Consider the following 21290-nt stretch of genomic DNA (forward strand, 5'->3'; position numbering starts at 1 on the left):
CTAAGTTACATCTGCATTTCCAGCTTTACATTTATCAATCATTCAACAATTAATTCTTAATACACTATTTCTTACTCCCTGGCAACCCCCAGGCAACATAAATCTGGATTGGCACCTTGGTACCCAGAGGGTGACACTTTCCCCACGATCAGGTGAGTAACTATAGGGATTTTCAATTGACAGATTAAGTACTACATTCAACTTATATAGATATCAGTCTCAGATGTTTGATAAAGGCAAGGCCAGAGTCTTCTTCCCCTTTCACCCCTGAAAGAAAGCAAAGGATTAAGCCACAAACCCCATCTTTGTCAGTCTTCAGAGGGTACAATTAATCTCTTCTGTGCAGTTGCTCTCCTTTGTGTCACCTGTTCCTCTGAACCCTAATTCTGACGTCTACTAATCTCAGTCTTCCCCAATCCTGCCAGAGCTGGGCTTCCAGGTAATTCAAAGGACTTGAGGGAAGGAAAGATCTCCCTTCTGGTACCTTGACTATCAATTCTCAGTCATACATCAGCCCCCAGCTTCCACCTTACTTGGGCCAGCAGAATACTGTGCAGTTGCTCTCAACCAGGCCTTGCCACTAGACTTTCTCTCCCGGCAGCGCCTCCCTCGTGGGCCGGGACAAGTGCTCTACAAACCGGCACCGAGGGGAAGCCTGCCTGGGCCAGCGGCGATATGGGCTGCTCGAGTCGTTTCCTCAGTTCCTCCTATGATCGCGTCACTGATCAAGCGCGGGGGAACAGTGTCTCAGCAAGGCGCCGCCTCCCTTCCTCTTCTCTGGCAGTCGGGCACTCCGCCTCTGGGCCTGCGCACTGATCGGCGCTACTCTCCTCTCCACCGGCAGTCGGGCACTCCGCCTCTGGGCCTGCGCACTGATCGGCGCTACTCTCCTCTCCACCGGCAGTCGGGCACTCCACCTCTGGGCCTGCGCACTGATCGGCGCTACTCTGCTCTCCACCGGCAGTCGGGCACTCAGCTTCGGGGCCAGCGCACTGATCGGCGGAACCTCCGCAGACGCCACTCTCCCCACCAGAGATTCTCCGGCCAGAACAGGACACCCAACTCACTCCCGACCCGCTACTCTAGAAGCCGGTAAGACGGTCTAGCGGGGCTTGCCACAGTCAGCAGGCGGTGTCCTCGTAGGCAGGGGAAAGGGGGGAACCAGAGGGGGTCAGCAGGAATCTCAAAGCCGCTTCCCTCAGGAATCATGAACCGACGTCAGGGCTCGGTCAAGGGCTAGGGGGGGGGTCGTCCTCAGGAAGAGGCTGTCTATCTCACAGATGAACTAACCCCTGCTTGTGCGCCCACCTCCTCACGCCACTGCCTCACTTCTCAAGCTCTCTGGTCATCACAAAATGGCTACCCTGTCCCTGGCCTTTTATAGGCTGACCACCAAGGGTCCAGAAGGGACCAGAAGGTTCTGGAATGTTCCTATTCTACCCTATGGGTCTGGTCTCTGAGGTGGCAGTTGTGGCAGTTAATAGCCACCATTTTGTGTATCTTGTAAATCTAGTCAGAAAGGCGCCTAGGCCTCAGGAAAAAGGACTATGAGGGCAAAAGAGCATCTAACCCCTAGGTCATTACCTCAAAAATCCAGTGGACATAAAAAGATAAAAAGGTTTGAGGGGCAAAAAGGGGACAAAATAAATAATTAATTAGGAGGGACTACCCAAAGGGCAGATAGGTCTAACACACTGTATTCAAAGGGAAAACAAGAATGCTGTTCGCAGCGCGTGCCCCTTAAACCTGTATCAAACCAGGGTACTCCCGCTGAGGTCTTAACGCGCCCGCTCCCTGAGCCGATACAAAGCTAATCCCGCCGCAACCCCAGTCATGTTGATACGCGTCTTCGGCTACAGCAGACGCGCGCCTCAAACCCACTAACGGCTATGCTGCCGGCCCCGTGTCATGCTTACCGGCTTTCAAACACCGCCGTCCTCCTAACCTGCAGCTCAATAAACAGTGACAGACACCCGCAGTTCCCCCAACCTCCGCTGCAGCTCAGTGCCCATACAACAACTTTGTTCCGACGTGCACACACCACTGCTGGCGCTTGGCTCTCCTCTCAGTGAGTCTCTCCTCGCGTCGGTGAGCGGCTCCACTGCTCCTCCTTCATGCCGTGCTGATGAAACCTGTAAGGGGAGAAAAGAAGAAAAAGGTTTTGGGCCATTGCAGCCCCAGAATCCTATCCTGTGGGGAGCAAAAGAACTAGAAACTGTTCTGCTTCTCACAACCCCCTTTTAAAGGAGAGACCAGGGTAGGCTGGTCTAGACCGGACTGCATGGACGCAGGTTTAGTGTGAAGCGGAAGCACAAAAGTGCTTCCGGTTCATGCTCGGACACCTCTCCCTAATAGGTTACCCTGGGGTTAGGAGTGTCGCGTCATCAACTAGCGCGACTACCTCCCTCCCCCCTCCTGCCCCCGGGGACTGGTGCGACCGCCATAATGGCGGTGTGCGCTATGCTAGCCCTATGCCTTACCCAGTAGCAACGGTCCACAACAAAGTGCCTTCAGACAGAACACTAGCAAGTACAGACTGGGTTTGGCTTTTTCTGAGCCTCATCAGTGAGCTAAACATTTACCCTACATTTACGTCGAAGCATAGCCATCACTGTTAGGGCATCACACACACTGACATATGAATGTATTGGGCAGCAATCACTCTGGGCCACTTTTCTGTCGATTGTCTTTTACCCACAATTCCACTGCATTCCCGGATGAGCTATAAACAAATCACCATTTTTCCTGTTCGACTAGCAGGAGTCAAGTCTAAACTGCCGGGCTTGCTCAACTCAGAAAGCAGGAAGGTATTTTAAAAACATTTTTCAAATATTTTTAAATAATAGCTCTACAAAGTGTAATATGTTGTTATGTTCTGGTATCTTTTACCATTCTCCTTTCTTAGTTTCTTTGCATGGTTACATGCATCCTGGTCTTTACTAAAGCATATCAACCTCACTGTCCCCCCTCATATACAATGTGGTCGCATGCACCAAGTATTGTCACTGCCTGCGCTGCCACTGACAGGACCAACATAACATCTAACCATCGCACTCCTATAAATGTGACAATTCAGACTATTTGCAGCTACACACAGCTATAATAATGGCAAGAGAGGCTGGTATTTTTCATTGTCAATACGATTTGCCTAATTAAACACTGTTGGTGTGCTCATCTCAAAATTAAACAAACATTGCCACCATGGTGTCATGTGGACTGTCACTAGAGCTGGTGCTGACAATTAATTGCCGGTGCTGAGCACCGGAAACCACCGGCACAAATTAAGCTCTACTATCCTCCACATTCCATTTCACAATCTTCACATTTCCTGCTGCAATGCAGCTTCTTTCCTGATGTTCCATGGGTGAAAGTGGAGTGGCTTAGTTCTCTTGTTAGTTTCATTGGAATCAATATGCTGTTTCCCTGTTACTATGCTGAAGTAGCCTCAAGCGGGCTTTACATAAATAAATACTCAATTAACATAGCTTACTGCTCAGAATCACTCAAATGAAGTTGTGAATTTCATTTGTTTGCTTCTGTTCTTCTCAGAACTGGTAAATTTAGAAGTTAGTTTTCAGACATACATTTTGCCAGCTCTTTCTTTCCTGGTATTATGTGCAACAATGTTTTAGTGGCCGCCATCTTGAGTTAGTACCCCCGTTTTTGTGGTAGCCAACATAGAGCAGCCACCATAAGCAGAGGGTTAGAGCGAGGCCAGGTAGGACAATGCTGAAATGACAGTACTACTAGAGCAAAATAAATGTTGCGGGGGACGTGATATACAACCCAAACAAATATTTAATTTGTCACTATCTTGCATCATAGGGTTTAGAGTTTCCTTCCGTTATAATAGCAACGCCAATAGCCCAGTTTCAGACATTTGTAAGAATTTGTAATATCACTGTACTAAGTCATGGTGACATGGCCACGCGTGCTTAAGTCAGCACCACAGAAGGTAGCAATGCACAGGTCGTAGAAAAGGCTACAGCATCTGCTTCTGCCAGCACGCAGAGAGTTTGGGAGAGATACAAGTATGTAGTGATGTCTGGAGGTCACATGTTGGGATGTTTCCCACACTCTATAAATGAGGATACATCCGCTCTGGTGTAGTCAAAGATAAGATGGCTGCCCCTTTTCTTGCTATTAATAGAGCTTTACTAATGGAAATCAGGCATTGCGTCATATTTGACATCCTTCTCCGTGTAACTGTAAGATGCACAGAACTTGTTTTGGGAGCGAGGACGTCTTTCTCGAACACTCTTACTATAACTCAGTTCCTATGTTTTAGTTTTGCTCTTATTTGGTTGTGTTTTGGAAAACATCCTTTACAACGCAACTTTTACCACGCAGTGCCTTTACGACGCAACTTTTACAACGCAAACCATTACAACGCATTGGGCTGGGGGGCGCTCTAGGATAGGGAATAGGTTTAATTTACTATCCAACACCTTACCTACTATCCACGGGGACTGGAGTTGGAATAGTAAATTAAACTATTCACTATCAAGCGCCCCAAAACACTATGCGTTGTAAAGGCATGCGTTTTAAAAACAGCGTTGTAAAGGCATGCGATGTAAAAGCATGTGTTGTAATGTCATACATCCTTTTGTTTCTGTTATGTTTATGTTTTGTCTATACTGTATTTATGCTGTGTGTTGTTGTTGGGTTTTCATGTGGTCAGGTAAAGGACTGTGCTTTGTTAGATCGAGTTGAAGTTTCAAGATTTATTCCACCCAAATCACCACATACAATTACACAGGACAACACACTAATTACAGCTTTTAAATAGTGATAGCAGAGAGGGGTATAAGGCATCTTCCCTCTTATTGAATGTCAAAGTTTGAGTGCGCATTTCTGTGTTACATAGATGTAGAACTATAGCAGTTGCGTATTTGTTTTTAACAAAAATATATATTACTAAACAACAATAAGATGATTAGATGGCAAAAATATTATTCATTTGGTACCAGAAGTATCAACATTATTGTGATTTGTGATTTCCATATTGCAGTTCCTATTAATTCCAATTTGGAAATCACAATTCGTGTATAATAGTATTATTTTTTAAATAGCGATTCGTAGTCCACTGCAAATCACCCTCAGCCTGATTCATCAACGGGCCGTTTTGCGAGCCCCTAATAGCGATTCATAGCGAATCGCTATTGAGGACTCGCAAAACGGTATTCATGTAGGAATTGCTAAATAAATAGCGATTCCTACGCATTCCTTATTTGCAAGTAACAATTTGCTACTCGCAAATAAGGAATAACTCCCCATTCATTCCTATGGGCCAAAAGGCCCATAGGAATGAATGGGGAGTATCCCTTATTTGCGAGTAGCAATTTGCTACTCGCAAATAAGATAGCGATTTCAAGGGTGCCAGGGGTGTCCAAAGGACACCCTGTAGCACCCCTTAAATGCACATTTGAACAGGTGTTGCGCACACACATGTCCAAAGGACATGTGTGTGTGTAACATGCAAAAGAAAAAATGCACTAAAGAGCTTGTTACACTATTTTCGCAATTTACCACCAAGTCAGACTTGGTGGTAAATTGAGACCAAATATTGCGATTTCGCTATGTCTAATTGGTTGATGAATTGCATTTAAGGAATCTCTATTAAAGATTCCTTAAATCCAATTCCTCGCAAATATGCGATTTCGGTAATAGTGATTTTTGCATTTGGGATGATGAATCCCAAATGCAAAAATCGCACTCGCAAAGGGCCAGATTCTCAGAATCTGGCCCTTTGCGAGCGCAAATCAGCTTGATGAATCAGGCTGCCTAACTCATGAATATTAATGAGGTTGGTCGCAATTTGCGATTCACTAGGAATAACAGCCATCACAGGTATGGTGACCTGCTGAGGTCAGCAGGTCCCCATGTCTGCGATTGCTTTTCAATAAACCCATCTTTTTTACATTTTTTTTTAATGCTGCCCGGTTTCCATAAAGATCGTAATACATTAATGCATACCACTGTGATTTTGTATTTGGAAAGGATGCCCTAAAAAAACACCTGCCGAATAAAAATTGGAATTGAGTCGCAAATTGCCATTTGCTAACTTGTTACAAAATCGCATTTGCCTCTTGCGCACCGAAAAATCTTTTTTGCAGTCCCACCCAGATGTCCCAATTCTGAGGATCAGGCCACTTTTTTATTTAAAAAAACTCTGTAGATCTAGCCCAAGGTGATTTATATTTGATTGATTGTATTCTGGAATCCAAATTAAGGGTAGTTGCAATGTCTGATTCAGTAGGATGCTGCCCTCATCTGGCCCAGCTTGACGGATAGTCTGTAGAGTGTGCACTACTTCCATTCAGATATAACGATTACATGCTCTGGGGCTGAAATGAGATTGCAAATCTCAGGCACACGATCAGTATTTTTTTCACTGTGATGATGAGTTGGTACTTAATTGTGATACCATAGTGTTTGTCAAGCGAGTAGATTGTCACAGTAATAGTAGCCCTCATAAGATTTGTATTTGTTATAGGTGAATTTCTGAAATTCATTTATGCGGGAAACATAATTTACCTCTCGGTCTTTACAATGACCAGCCTTTACAACAAGGTCGGTACCCTGCTAGCGACGTTACTTTAGAACATAAGTTGTTACATGACTTGCTGTAAGGGGCACGTAACCCAACACCTTCACTACTGGCGCGTAAACTGGAGTTGGAATAGTAATTTATACTATTTCAAAGTCCAGCGCCCCCTAAAGACTAAAGCAAGTCGTAGCAACGACATGCGCGGTAAAGTAATGTGTGGTAACATCACCTGTGGGCAGCTGACTGCTTGGTAAAGGCATGCTGGGTATACGCCTGCTCAGAATCACTCAAATGAAGTTGTGAATTTCATTTTTTTGCTACTGTTCTTCTCAGAACTTGTGAATTTAGAAGTTAGTTTTCAGACATGCATTTTGCCAGCTCTTTCTTTCCTGGTATTATGTGCAACAATGTTTTAGTGGCCGCCATCTTGAGTTAGTACCCCCGTTTTTGCATCCCCTTCATGCAGGAGTCCTGGACTATATCCTTTGGTACAGATGACAAAAGTAATGTTCAAAAGTATCATCACATTTCTGATGATGGAAAAGGTGAAGGCAGGTTGTAAATAGAAGGCAAAACGAGACTGGCACCAAGAAAATGAGAAATGTAGATGGAGAGTTCGAAAACAAAACAGACAGAGACAGATTGAGAAGGAATAAGAGAATAAAATAGGAGGAGAGAAAAAAAGGCAAGAGGGCCCATGGTATAGAGAAACAAGAGAGTTTTTGAGAGAAAGATGAGGGACAGAAATAAAGAAAAAGGAAAGAAAAGGCGACAAAGTGAGAGAAAGAGATATAGAAACATTTAGCGACAATAAGAAAAACCAAAGATTGAGATAGAAAGATAGAAATAAGAGGGTGAAGAAGACAGTAAGTGAGAGTGCGGCAGGTAAGGAGAGAGAAGAGGAAGAAAGAAGAAAATAAAGAGAGAGATAGATAGATCGATAGATAGATAGACAGATAGATAGATAGATAGATAGATAGATAGATAGATAGATAGATAGATAGATAGATAGATAGATAGATAGATTGAGGGCGATAGATGGATAGATAAATAGATAGATAGATAGATAGATAGATAGATAGATAGATAGATAGATAGATAGATAGATAGACTACACACAAACGCTGACTGACTTTAATAGTAGAAGAAAGTATCCAGAACCATACAACCATCTTTGAACCCAGAAGAAAATTAAGTGCTACTGACAGCTAGACAAGAATTACATGATGGTAGAACACTATCCTATAGCGAAGATCCTCGAACACATTAAACGAATGCCCCAGTACAGTAGCAGTAACTGCAGACTGCACACTAAAGGGATGGCGGGGATAAGACTAGCAGAAAAGGCAGTAAAATGCTTGTCAGCCTGTGGCACCAGCAAAAACCCAAATAGACAGGTGCAACACCTGTGAATCCACAGAGATTTGGCAAGACTTGGTAAACTTATAAATCGCCCCTCTGAATTGAATTCAGTTCAAAAGAGCTGAAGTGAAATGTAATGGAGTGAACTGAATTGAATTCAGCCCATGTGAATTGAATTGTACCAAATTCGGTTGAATTGAGCTGTATTGAATTGAGCTGAATTGAATTGAATTTAAACGAATTTACCGAACATGAGAGCGAGTTAGAGAAAAAGTGAGAGACGAAAGAGAGAGAGAAAGTGAATGCAAGAGGAAAGTGCAGCAACAGCTACGGAGCAGAAAGAGAGAGGCCGGACAAGGGATAAAGAGAGTGAGGAAGAAAAAGAACGAAAGAAAGAGAAAAGGAGAAATTGAGGACAGAGTAGCCTTAGGAACCAGATCAGAAACTAGATACAGAATTGCAGAGGGGCAAGACCTTAAGTCGGGTTTGAACATAAGAGGACCCCGTCCTAGCACTCACTGGGCCTCATTTATGAGGCCTTGCGTCAGTTTTGCGCTTCTGATGCGTAACTTTTTGTGGCGCATCGGCAGCGTAAAACATGCCTTCTGTTGCGCACTATTTACAAAGTGACGCATCTAAGCAGATGCGTCACTTTGTAAACCCCTGCGCTACATTATACCTGCTAGAGGTATAATGTATGCAGGGTGGGCGTTCCTTCGCAAAAAAACTCGTAGAAGTGACGCAGTGAAATCTATGAGATTTCACTGCGTCACTTCTAGGATGCTGTTGCATCAAAATCTTGCGCCTGCCTCATAGCAGGTGTAAGACTGACGCAGGCCCTTTCACATGGGGCTTGCCCCATGTGAAACGAGGCATTGCTGGAGTTGCGTAACTTTTGTGACACACTCCAGCAATGCGACACTTTTGCGCCATACAGATACGTCAGAAATACCGACGTATCTGTAACTCCTTGCGACATTATGCATCATACATTAATTATGATGCATCAGGTATGTCGCAAGGAGGGCGCACTGAGAAGTGACGCATCGCTGCTTTCACGCAGCGATGCGTCAATTCTCATAAATGAGGCCCACTGTATTTAAAGAGAGGACACCATTCCCTTGGGCCCAGAAGATGAGACATGGCCTATTGATGTAATGTTTTATATCTATTTTACAGGTTTGGAATTTCAATAACGGTTTAATAGCGCATCGCTAGGTAGAGAAAGATTTGCATTCCTTTAATGTAGATATAATATATTGTAGGTCTGCACTGACAGCGTAGATAAAGACATATTTATAAGCACTTGCGTTTGTCATTATATGTAGATGCGTGTATTGTCTGCTTTGCCTTCAAAGTCAAAAGGTGGGACTACATGGTTTACAATGTGTTCATATATACATTCCTATCTAGTGTGTTCAGTAATACTTGCATCCTAAATTTCACTCAACATAGGCCTCTACCTGATAGTTACGTTACCTACTGTGACATCACTTCCAGTTTCATCAGGTCATGTGTTGTCATTGTACAAGGCCTGGGTTAATTCGACCCCCTCCCCACCTCCCTACACTCGTCACTCGTGCCCCGCAGTAGAGAATGGGCCAGTTATTAGAGGCCATAAAGAAGGGGAAAGGGTCTTGAATTGCAATAACATTCTACTGAAAACAAAACAATCTAAAATGACCAACAAAACGAGGCCATTTTGAAAAATAATCTTGGCAGGAAAGCAGAGGGGAGGACAGAATTATATATATGTACTTAGGTGATAGCAGTGAAATGGATTCCAAGTGCATGTTTGGAGAAATTAAAAAGTGGTCCTTATTTGTGGGTATTTGAATGCTGCGACGTATCGTATATTGTGGTTTAGAAGCAACGGGGCATATTACCAACATTAAGCGATATTTATCGCTAACGATGATTAGCAACGAATTTTGTAACGCTAAGCAACGTCAGAAATTATCGCAGATAAACCTTACTATTATCAAGGTTTATCGCAAATGCGATAAAAAACGGCCGCAATGCATGATTATCGCTGAAAAGTCAGCGATATTCATGCATTACCGAGCTAATGCTCTTAGCCATGTTATCCACCTCCCATTGGATAACATGGCTAAGAACTGCTCAGGGCAGGTGTTAGCTTTTGGAGATATTCGCGCTTTGCGCGAATATCTCCAAAAGTTGGTAATAGGAGATAGCGATGTTAGAGACTGTTTCCAGTCGCTAACATCTTGGCACGCCCACTTTACATGTCATTAGTGATAAATATCACTGACATGCAAAGTGGGGCCCAAGATGGTCGCTATCTCCTACTAGCTGGGGCTAACTGGTGTTAGCGACAGCTAGGTAATAGGGAGATAATTTTATCTCCGCTTTCTTGGCTTTTAAAGCCAAAAAAGCAAAGATAAACCCCCTTGATAATATGCCCCTCAGTTTCTTAAGACCAATCAGTGTTTCCGAAAAATTATTTAGGGCTAGATTGCTACTGTTACATGCCCAGGATCACACAGTTCTTTAGCGAGCCTGGAGGTTAATGAATCAGTGTTTGGCTTACTTACTGTCTGTCTGGATGAGTTTTGAACATTTTTTTTACGGGTGAGGCTTGAGTGGCGTCAGTAGCTCATGCCAGCCCACTATCTAAGAGACATATCAGATGACTGGCACAGATACGGGCACCACATGAGCACATGCCAACTGGTTGTTCTGTTCTTACAGATCCTGTGCGACGAATGGGCGAGCTATGGAGCCTTCTACAAGTACCAACCCATCGACTTGGTTAGGTAAGCAGCTGCGAGAACACGGCCTCTGGAAGATGAGGGCGTTCGTGTATTCACTAGTCTCTTTGGCAATCCTGGCTTCATGGGCACCAGCCTTTACTTACTCATTGCACTTGGAAATGTCCTGAGGCCGCTATTTCAAATTGTAGGTTCAGGGTGGAATAAGTAATAGGGCATTGATGCTGTAAACACCGTAAACCTCAGATGGCACGCTTCTTGTTGTAGATAAGGTAGCTGAGGTTGAGGGTGCGCTGATACCAGTGGTAGCTTTGAGCTCTCCGGTATACTTTCCAGCTTCTGGGGTCTGGCATAGCTCATGCACTAGCAGCAGGGAGCAGACAAGGAGTTGGAAATGCTTGCAGGGGGGGAGAGCTCATTTGCATATGATTGGTATCCACCTGTAATGCAGTCAGAAAGCAAACAAATTATGGAATACCCCAAGAGCACAGAAGGTATTTCTCCTGTGGTCAAGGAATGTTGGCTCCAGCGTTCCCTACATCCTAGCTCTCTGTCGCGTTTTCATCTGTGAAGAAGATAGGTCCAGGTTTAGTTCCTTTACGTTCTGGTGGAGAGACTAGACTGACACCGAGGCACGTTTTGGTAAATGCCAGGCAGTTCTTTTGGTGGTGTGGCTGTACTGATTTGCATACATTTGAGCCAATTATTTTATGACACAAAGGAGTTCAAAAGAGTTCAAGGGTGCAAAGCTAATAGGTGCAGTGGTTCCCCAAAACTGGTGCATGGGTGTCTAATATATTTTTGGGTTCTCAGTTGTCCATAAAGTAGAGAAGCCCTTGGAATGGTTAAAATCAAGATTGAGAAAGTGTGGTAGTAGCTGGGCAAACCTGTGGCAAAGGAGGGCATACCATCTGGGAAGTAGTACTTCAGGCTACCCTCCAGGGAGGGGTGACAGGACTCTAGCTACAGCTGTTGTCCTGATGTCCTTCCGGTGTATGTTTTCCATGATTAGAGTTGAGTGGGTTAACAAAATGTAGAGATGTATTTAAGCCACTGATAAATAAATTGCATATAGGCCCTTGACAGATTTATTTACAGGGGATGTACAAATAGATGCAATACCTTAATTGTTTCAAAATTGGCTTCCACCCTGTGCCAATTAATCAAAGCCAGGAGCTGGGTGGATATATTTGCAATTGCACAGGGATTGTCAGCGCAGTGCCAAAATGCACAGAAATGTGATGAATGTCAAGGAAGTGTTTTTCAGAACAGGTAGGCTCTGCACTTGATTTTTTGCCACCCAAAATATAGTTGGATATTTCACTTTACTTGATGGGTGTTTATTAAATTGTTCCCAATGGAGGCTGCCTTTATCCATTTATCAGAAGTGAGATATGTAATGTCCCTGTGCTCCACCGTTCTGCTGTTGATCTACGCCAGAATTTTAGAGAACATTATTTTGGCAGGTGTTCATCAAGGGACGATTTGAAGAAGGCAGTAGACGGGCATTTTCAGAGCTATACCAGTCACTAGCCGCAGACCAAAGGGCATTTTTTGTGAGCGTCCGAAACTTGCTGACATCCACCTTACTTGTGAATTGTGTCAAACATTTCAAGTTTTGTGGATTCAGTAGCGTTAATTTGAATCAAAAGAAGACGTACAAATTGCAGCATACTGTAGGCATTGCAGTAGACAAATACCTGCAAAATATGCTTGATTTTGCAGAAACAATTTTCATGCAAAATTAACTTTGATAAAAAAATAGACATTTTGGCATTACCATCAGTACCCTACTATAACACCTGGCCCTACTGCATGTACATTTGTGCAAAGGATACACACTGGCATTAATTAAGCTTTACAGTGTATTAGCTAGTATAGTATCCTAGAGCTATTTTGCATAGAACTGAAGATAATAAATGCAATCCCTCAATCTTTTGTTGGAAATGTTGAGCTGCAGAAATCTTCACTGAGTGGCGAGTCAGCAGGCGTGCAATCATTATGTAAATCGCAACAATATTGTCAATAGAAGCTTGCCACTTCATCTGGTGTTATCTTAGTCCTCTTTCCATAATGGGTGCCTTAGTTCCATCAAGATATTTTGCAATTGTAACTGAAATAGTGAGCATCCTTTAATGTTGTATCAAAATGTTTTTTTAGGAAATACTTTGGCGAGAAGATCGGGTTGTACTTTGCTTGGCTCGGCGTTTACACCCAGATGCTCATTCCGGCTTCCGTCGTGGGAATTATTGTATTTCTATATGGGTGTGCGACTGTGGATGATGATATACCAAGGTATGGAGATTGATTTAATATATGCATGAATATACCTTAATTTTGTGTATTGTCAAGTTGTTGCTGTTGTCTGAGAATAGAGGGTACACGATTGTAACAACCGACAAAGATTCCCTTCTTACAAATAAAAACTAAGCAAATCTCTAAATAAGAAAGAGATATCAGAAACAGTACTATTTTAAAGTGTTGTACAAGTATCTGCCTCCATATTCCATATATTACACGCCACACGGCAGTCACTCCTCCCAACATATTGGTCTTTACCAGTAGTGATTGGTATGGTCACTATGGCTGAAAACTTCATAAAATATAGTCCTACTCCTGTAAACAGAGTTAGATGCATGCAATGTCTTTTGTTGGCTAGTCCTCTTCTGGGCTGTTCAACATTCTTGTTGTAGCACTAGAGCATTGCCCTTGTGGCTCAATCATTTAACTTTATCCAATGCAAGTAAGTTTTCTTGGTTGGTAACCTTTGAAATATCTCCTACTATCCTTCAATGCCATCAAGGGATTTAGGTCCCCAAAACGATACACCGGGCTGCATTGTATTTGAGATACTACCACATAGACTACTTCTTCTACTGCACTAGATACACACCATGTCAAGTGACTCTTTTGGGTTTAGATGAGACGATTTGGTATTTTAAGCTTCTAGATGGCAGTGAAAGTTGAGGAAAGCAGGTACCAACTGACAATGTCAGAGTAATGCTTCCAACTGACCAGTATAGTTTTGCATCTTATACTTGGAGTATGTTTCTTCTTCACAGCATGGAAATGTGCGACCAGCGAATCAACGTCACCATGTGCCCCCTGTGCGACAAAACCTGCACTTACTGGAAAATGAGCTCGGCCTGTGCTACTTCTCGAGCAAGTCACCTCTTCGATAACCCTGCTACAGTCTTCTTCTCTGTCTTCATGGCTGTATGGGGTAAGAAGTTATTGCTCCCATTGGTATACGTGTGTCCATAGCTTTCTTCTCTCTGCAAAAAGTTAAGGGGGAATCCACAGTGAAAATGACTTGAAGAGAAAGGTTGATTTATTCAGCAAATTATTATTAAACCACAAACAAAATGTGTCCTGCTGAGATAGGTAACTGGTAAATTACTGGTAAATTACTTTTGAGCGCACACAAGCTTCCAATCGAGGCTGGATGCCAGCCTCTCTCGTTAGCGGAATAATAATAATCATAATATTGATATTTGTTATAGTGCCTCATTTTGCATGTTTAAATTCTACTGCACCGTGTTCTATGCAGTAGGGCCGGTTGTTGATTATGTAGATATTTTTATATATATTTATGTTTTTCTTTTTGTTTTTAATTCGGATTTCTTATATAATCGGAGCCACACACAGGACATTAGGTCAAGAATATAAACATGTGAAGATTCCTATTGGTGGTGGAACACCCCCACGTCTCTTTATCTTGTCGCGCTTTCAAGTACATTTTCCCTACAGCTGTCACTACAAGTACATCTGTTATAGAACTACATGAAGTAGAGTTGCTATGGAACACCTCTACGCACATTTGTTTTTGGGCACCTCCAAAATATTGCTTATCAAACATCTCCACGTACATTGGTGATAGTGCACATCAAAGTACATTTGTCATTGGACACACTCAGGTGCATTGGTCATAGAACACCTAGTAGTATATATGTCATATAACACCTCTAAGGCCATTGGTGGTAGTACAAAAGCAAACTCTACAATAGTTCTAGTCAACCCTAGTGAGGGACCAATTTTAGCAGCAGTAGTGTTGCTGACCCTTGGCCTGTTCAAGCCACCTGCGGAAGCAGTATTGGCTGACCTCGCCTACTGGGACACATAGAAGAACAGAAAAACTATCACCTCTGCTGCTCCACGCAGATACTGCTGCAATGTTAGGCATTTCTGTCCATCTGTCAAACTGTGTTCACCAGGAGCGGGAAAACGTCCCAACTCTTTTGTGATTCCTGCAGTTCATATTTTCTGGGGGGAAGTGGAAGATGGACAACCTTGGGGAGAGCCGAACCAGGGGTCTGGTTAGTCTGTAAAAGCCAAAGGACTAGCCGAGCCATCCAAAGAAGCAAAACAAGCAACAAATGTGTCATACAAAAAATTGTAAAGACTTACAAATGTAATAAAAAAATATCCCCCCAAAAAAATAATACACAAATTATATATATATATATATTACCTACTGGCGGTCGCCAGTAGGTATATATAGTTAGGATTTTTTCTCTATGGGTTTTTTGAAAATTCTATGTCTAATAACTTTGGCGTTTGTGGACGGAATTGGCTGAAACTTTCAGGAAAATGGAACATTTTGTTTCTGAGCAGCCCTTGAAAATTTGGGGGGGGTTCGTCAAGGGGGGGCTGAGAAAAAAGGGGGGTCCCAAAACGTGTTTTTAACATTGAGTTTTCCATAGGGCGGTTGGCCTCACTTTTAGCCCGAACGGCTGAATGGATTTGCACGAAACTTGGCAAAATTGTAGGGACTGGTAGCCCGATGTGCCTTTTGTAGGTCTCAATATATGTGCTACAGTGGATTTTGAGAAATTAACGTTTAAAAAAAGATATATATCTGTAACAGCGGACCGGGCAGCGCTCCAGGACGCGTACTTTTCGCGCAACGGAGCTTTGTGAAGCGAAGCTGATTGGTTCTCCGGCGTCTGTCAACATTCCAAACAGTCCGTAGCGGCCGCCATCTTGTCTCTCGGTAGGATCGAGAGACAAGAGGAGGCCAAAGCGAAGGGGCAAATGACCATAAGGGGGAATAGTAGATCCTCGCTGACCCCCTACGTTTGATGTGGAGGTTTTAAAAGGGCTCCGCGGGGCAAAAAAAAAATAAAATAATAATAATCGAACGGCTGAATGGATTTGCACGAAACTTGGCAAAATATTAGGGACTGGTAGCCCGATGTGCCTTTGCTAGGTCTCAATATATGTGCTCCAGTGGATTTTGAGAAATTAACGTTCAAAAAAAGATATATATCTGTAACAGCGCTCCGCTTCGCGTACTTTTCGCGTTACGGAGCTTTGCGAAGCTGATTGGTTCTCCGGCGTCTGTCAACATTCCAAACAGTCCGTAGCGGCCGCCATCTTGTCTCTCGGTAGGATTGAGAGACAAGAGGAGGCCAAAGCGAAGGGGGAAATGACCATAAGGGGGCATAGTAGATCCTTCCTGACCTCTTAGGTTTGATGTACCATTTTGTCAAGTTTGGTGTAATTCCGTTCAGCCATTCAGGCTGTAGACGTATGTAAATGTCCTATGGAAAATTGCATGGGGAAAACACATTTGAAAGTGTTGAAATTTAGAACCAATTAAAATGTTACTTTGGTTTTGTATTTGTGTGTGATGAAAGTTAATTGGTTATGTATATATGTCAAATGAGAGGAAACCACAGCCATTTTGTGATACTACTGTCTGAGGTACATTTGTGAGGAATTTTTGGTGGTGAATTTCTGGTGTTTGATTTACACAGTACTAACACTTCTGCTACTTTTAAAAAGGTGAGTTGTTAATTTGTAAGGGGAACTATGTTGTACACTTGAAGATAATTTGAAAAATGTTTTCTGTTATTTATTTGCAGTCCTTCTGTTATACTAAATACTTGATAAAGTTAGTTTTATATTATGTATTACTAAAAACGATAAATGAAAGTGATTATTTTTTTCTGCAATTTACAGCAAGCAATTTCAAAATAAAATGGCTCACAATGAAGAGACCGTGGCAATTTCTTTTGAATTGTCCACTACATTGATTGAAATTGAGAGCACCAATAATGAAATATTGTCACAAGGAGGACATGACTTGTATGATTCCATTAGATTGATTGAAATGGACAGCACCAAGAATGAAATATTGTCACAAGGAGATGACTTGAATGATTCCACTACATTGATTGAAATTGAGAGCACCAATAATGAAATATTGTCACAAGGAGGAGATGACTTGTATGATTCCATTAGATTGATTGAAATGGACAGCACCAATAATGAAATATTGTCACAAGGAGGAGATGACTTGAATGATTCCACTACATTGATTGAAATTGAGAGCACCAATAATGAAATATTGTCACGAGGAGATGACTTGAATGATTCCACTACATTGATTGAAATTGACAGCACCAATAATGAAATATTGTCACAAGGAGGAGATGACTTGAATGATTTTTTTGATCAATCTCTTGATGGCGAATTTATCGAGTGTTTGGAGACCATAGAGTTACAAGAATCATCATTGGAGACTTTTAATGAGGACATTGCTGATGAGGACATGTTACTAGTTCTTTCAAATTTAGAAAATTCTGAAGAATAAATTTATATTTAGAAATCAAAAATTGTTTGAGACATTATTCATTTTTATTTTTAATGTATGAGGTTGTAGCGAAGTGATTGTAGTATAAAATGAGACTTATAGTATAGAGTGCAACATTTTTATGTTACATGGTAAGTTTACTCATATTTACTTCCCTTCTGCCACTATATTATCTCCAGTGTGTATTTGACATCTCTTCTTCATCTCCGGCCTCCTTTCTCTCACTGTGTGTCTCCGATGCATCTTATCGCTGCTATTTTGTGTAATTACAGAAGAGAGTAAAATAAAATAGTTCGGAACGTGAAAAGGGGGCAAAGTAGAGTACTCCTCACCCCCTAGGCCTTTTTAGGCGGTCCCAAAAGGATCAGTTTCTGCTTTCCTGAGAGAATATGGTATGAGTTCCATATACCACAATAACTTGCATTACAACATGCAAGATATCTATCTCCTATTACCAACTTTTGGAGATATTCGCGCTAAGCGCGAATATCTCCAAAAAGTAACACCTGCCCTGAGCAGTTCTTAGCCATGTTATCCAATGGGAGGTGGATAACATGGCTAAGAGCATTAGCTCGGTAATGCATGAATATCGCTGAGTTTTTAGCGATATTCATGCATTGCGGCCGTTTATTATCGCATTTGCGATAAACCTTGATAATAGCAAGGTTTATCTTCGATAATTTCTGACGATGCTTAGTGGTAAAAAATTGGTTGGTAAGCATCGTTAGCGATAAATATCGCTTAACTTTGGTAATATGCCCCAACGTCTGTTAACGTTCGATTCGAAGGAAATGAGGAAGTGTTGAAAAACATTGTCTGCGCCATCTTGCCTTTTTTGAAATGCCACACTTTTGTCGTGCACGGCAGCCATTTTAGATGTCTTGACCAGACCCACTCTCTGCACGCTGTCGATTCGTAGCATGGCTCCTCACCCACGCAAGCATCTTCCCTAGGCACTGGTCACCACCGCTCTCTGTCTTATGCATGGGCAATAAACCTCCCCCCATCTGCGCTGCTCTTCCCTGAGAATCACACTCTGTGCCCGCCCGACACCTCCCTTTCGCCCTATTCACTACCGCACCCTCTGACACTCCTCTTTCTCTGTGTCCGATTGTCCAGGCTATCAGCTAGCCCTGCAGATGTAGTTTATGGCCCCAGCTGTAAAGAATCACCCCTCTTCAAAGGAGTTATAGTAGATCAAGGCCCACACCCGATGAGATCCGTCACACCACACGTGTTCCTACTATCTGAAAACCATCCTGTATTGTGATTGGGGAGGGGACCGAGCCTGAAGCGGAAGATTCCAGGAATGACTCTTTGTACATCAAAGTTTTTACAATTATGTGTCACATTAAAAATATATAGCACTCCAACAAAGTAGTAGGAATATAAAACTTTAATAACATATAAATATATACAAGAAAACAAAAACAGTAAAAACATTTAAACAACGAAGAGACCGTGGCAATTTCTTTTGAATTATCCAATAGATTTATTGAAATTGACAGCACCAATAATGAAATATTCTTGTCAGTAGCGGTCTGTTGTGCGAATAGTTCCAAGGCAGCAGAACGCGCTGAAATCTAGATGGCACGAAAGTGATGTCTAGTAAGTTGCCGCCCAGCAAAAAACGGCGTGGGGCGCCGCGGGGGTGAGTGAGTCCAGTAGGCACCACAGCTATTCTTACCGGCATTGCAGATACAGCCTGTGCTGTAGCAGGGTCACAGCAGAAACAAAAAGGATTCTGTTGAAGATGTTGTTGGTTTTCAATTTGAAAACAGTTCTGGTGTCAACTGCAATGCTAATGTAGTGGTTAATGTTTTGTTTTCTCTAGAAAATGTAAAAGAGGGGGAGGCAGTCCAAAGTTCCGTTAAAAGGGCAAAGGAAAGGATCGGTGGTTTGAACTATCAGTCAAAAAGGGGAGGGGGTGCAATAATTTTTCCTACCGGGTCACACTGTGCTTTCACCGGAAGTGAGGTGTGCAGGATTCTAGTAATTCAAAGTGAGGCTGGCGCCAGCATGGGAGCGCCGACGTCCCGCGGATACAGTTTCGTCACTCCACGGGCGATCATGGCAGTCATTCCCCATCGGGGGTCGGAGACTCCCGCGGCTCCTCTAGAATCTTCAAGGTCGTGGAGGACTACGGTGGTGGAGTCAACCAGTGACCGGGCCATTTCTTTATGCTGGGCCCGCTCTTGCCAGGTCGACCGCCATTTTGAGAGTTCGGCAGCTACCGGCGATCGCGGGGTCACATGAGCGGACGGGCTCCACCCTGCCGGGCGAGACGTTGCAGCATGGCCACAGTGGAAGAACCCTTTTCCGGGCGCCTGGAGCGCTGAGGGTGCAGCTGGGAAGCCTCCACCTGGGGAGGCGGGAGAGGCCTGTTCGCACCGTCTCTCCCTCCCAGTGCACCCCACGGCGTCTCGCTTGAGATTTGTTATGGCCGGACCAGGCGATGAGGACGAGGGGGGGGGGGGTCGGAGGCATGTGCAAGACATCCCCCCCAGTGTTGTCGCAGCCATTATAAAAGAAAGAAGTGTCCCGTCCGTCTTCGGGCCGGGCTTCCGGTGGATGTCGGCCGGACGCCCCTGGCTCTGGCCCCATGAACGGGTTTCTTGGTTTATCGGCTGCAGCCGGATCCCGTCGGCCTCGGCCCCCGACCGTTGGTGGCCGGACCGGAAGAGCATGTGGCGGGACTACCTGCAACTCTCAAGGGCCACCGCGGCCGGACTGGGAGAGAGAGGGGAGGGTCGAGGAGACATTCCCCCCCCCTGCAACTGTTCAGCGTTGTAAAGGCAATCCCCTGGCCGGGTCCCGCTGGCCTCGGCCTCTCCTCCGGCTACACCCTACGTTAGGATCTCCTGGCCGAGGCGTGGCAGCAGGACCTGCCTTATATGGGCTGCTCCCGGCTGGGCGTAGCCGGAACCCTGCCCCACCTTGGAAGTTTCCAGAGTGGGGGCGGATGTTCTACTGACTTGCATTTTCCCTAGTCTATCGATTTTTTTGGCGTGGCAGGCGGTGGCTTACTGTTTTTCTGGTCTCTCACCACTGGCATATTTTAACGTTTTCTTGTTTCTAGGACATTAATAGGTTTTATCATTACGTTATGTTATCGTTTCTTTGTTCGTTGTTTAATAAAAGTTCATGTTCATCAGTGGCCTACTGATTTTCGTTTTCCTATTTTTTTCTTTCCAGGTTGTTTCATGGTAAAGTTTCTGTTAACAGGATACAGTGATCACTTCGTTATTATTGCATATGTCCTTTTCACTAGGGGTGCTCTCTGGTCGGGCCAGATGACGTATCTCTAGTAAATGGTCCGGGTGAAAAAGGTGCATCAATCAGTGGGGAGTAGATAGGCATGACAGATTACAACGGGGGAGAAAGGTCCGCATTACGTACCCTTTCACTACTTGCAAAGATTTTCCTACGTTTATTTGCAAACAGGGAATACCTCCAAAAAGAACTAATTCCCAAACAGTCAATGTTCGGACAATCAATCAATCAATGAGGAATGAAATAGGTACGACGTGTTAAAGGCTTGCGTTACCTACCCTTCACTATCTGCAAAGGGAGAGAGAATATTCCTATTCTTCCTCGTTTGCAGGTAGAGAAGATCCTTAAGAGAATTAACTTCGAACAATTCAATGCTCGATTGAAACAATCAACAAGGGGTACTGTGAACACAAATGAACGCCGCTTATGTACATACGCATTGCTATTTTCAACAGGTTGTTCCTAATGTTTCTATTTTAGCGAGGTCAAAAAGAGATCCCATTAGTGGCCTACTGATTTTGCTCGATTCCTTTTGTTTTTTTACACGATTTTTCGCTATCTGCAAAGACTAAACAGAGTATTGCGACTCTGTGCTTGTTTGTAAATAGAGAATGAACCAAAGAGAACAATCAATCAAATGGAGAGAGAAGCAGGCACGACGGATTACAAAGGGGGCAAAGGGCTGCGTTAACTACCCTTCACTATCTGCAAAGAGAGAGTACTCCTAATAGAAATGAGGGGTGGGGGGCAGCATTCAAAGCAGATCAGTGTGCAT

At 43.5% G+C, this 21290-nt stretch overlaps 1 protein-coding gene across 2 annotated transcripts in view; it reads left to right on the forward strand.

Annotated features, from left to right (window-relative positions):
* ANO1 (anoctamin 1) overlaps positions 1 to 21290 on the forward strand; it is a 780986-nt gene that overhangs the window by 557716 nt on the left and 201980 nt on the right. For both annotated transcript variants that reach the window (XM_078684271.1, XM_078684272.1), the window contains exons 10-12: positions 10625 to 10689; positions 12805 to 12939; positions 13707 to 13867. In XM_078684271.1, coding sequence (XP_078540397.1) covers positions 10625 to 10689; positions 12805 to 12939; positions 13707 to 13867 — 361 coding nt within the window. The remainder of the gene's footprint in view (positions 1 to 10624; positions 10690 to 12804; positions 12940 to 13706; positions 13868 to 21290) is intronic.

The sequence above is a fragment of the Lissotriton helveticus genome, chromosome 3_2, assembly GCF_964261635.1.
Source record: "Lissotriton helveticus chromosome 3_2, aLisHel1.1, whole genome shotgun sequence".
Classification (NCBI taxonomy): domain Eukaryota; kingdom Metazoa; phylum Chordata; class Amphibia; order Caudata; family Salamandridae; genus Lissotriton; species Lissotriton helveticus.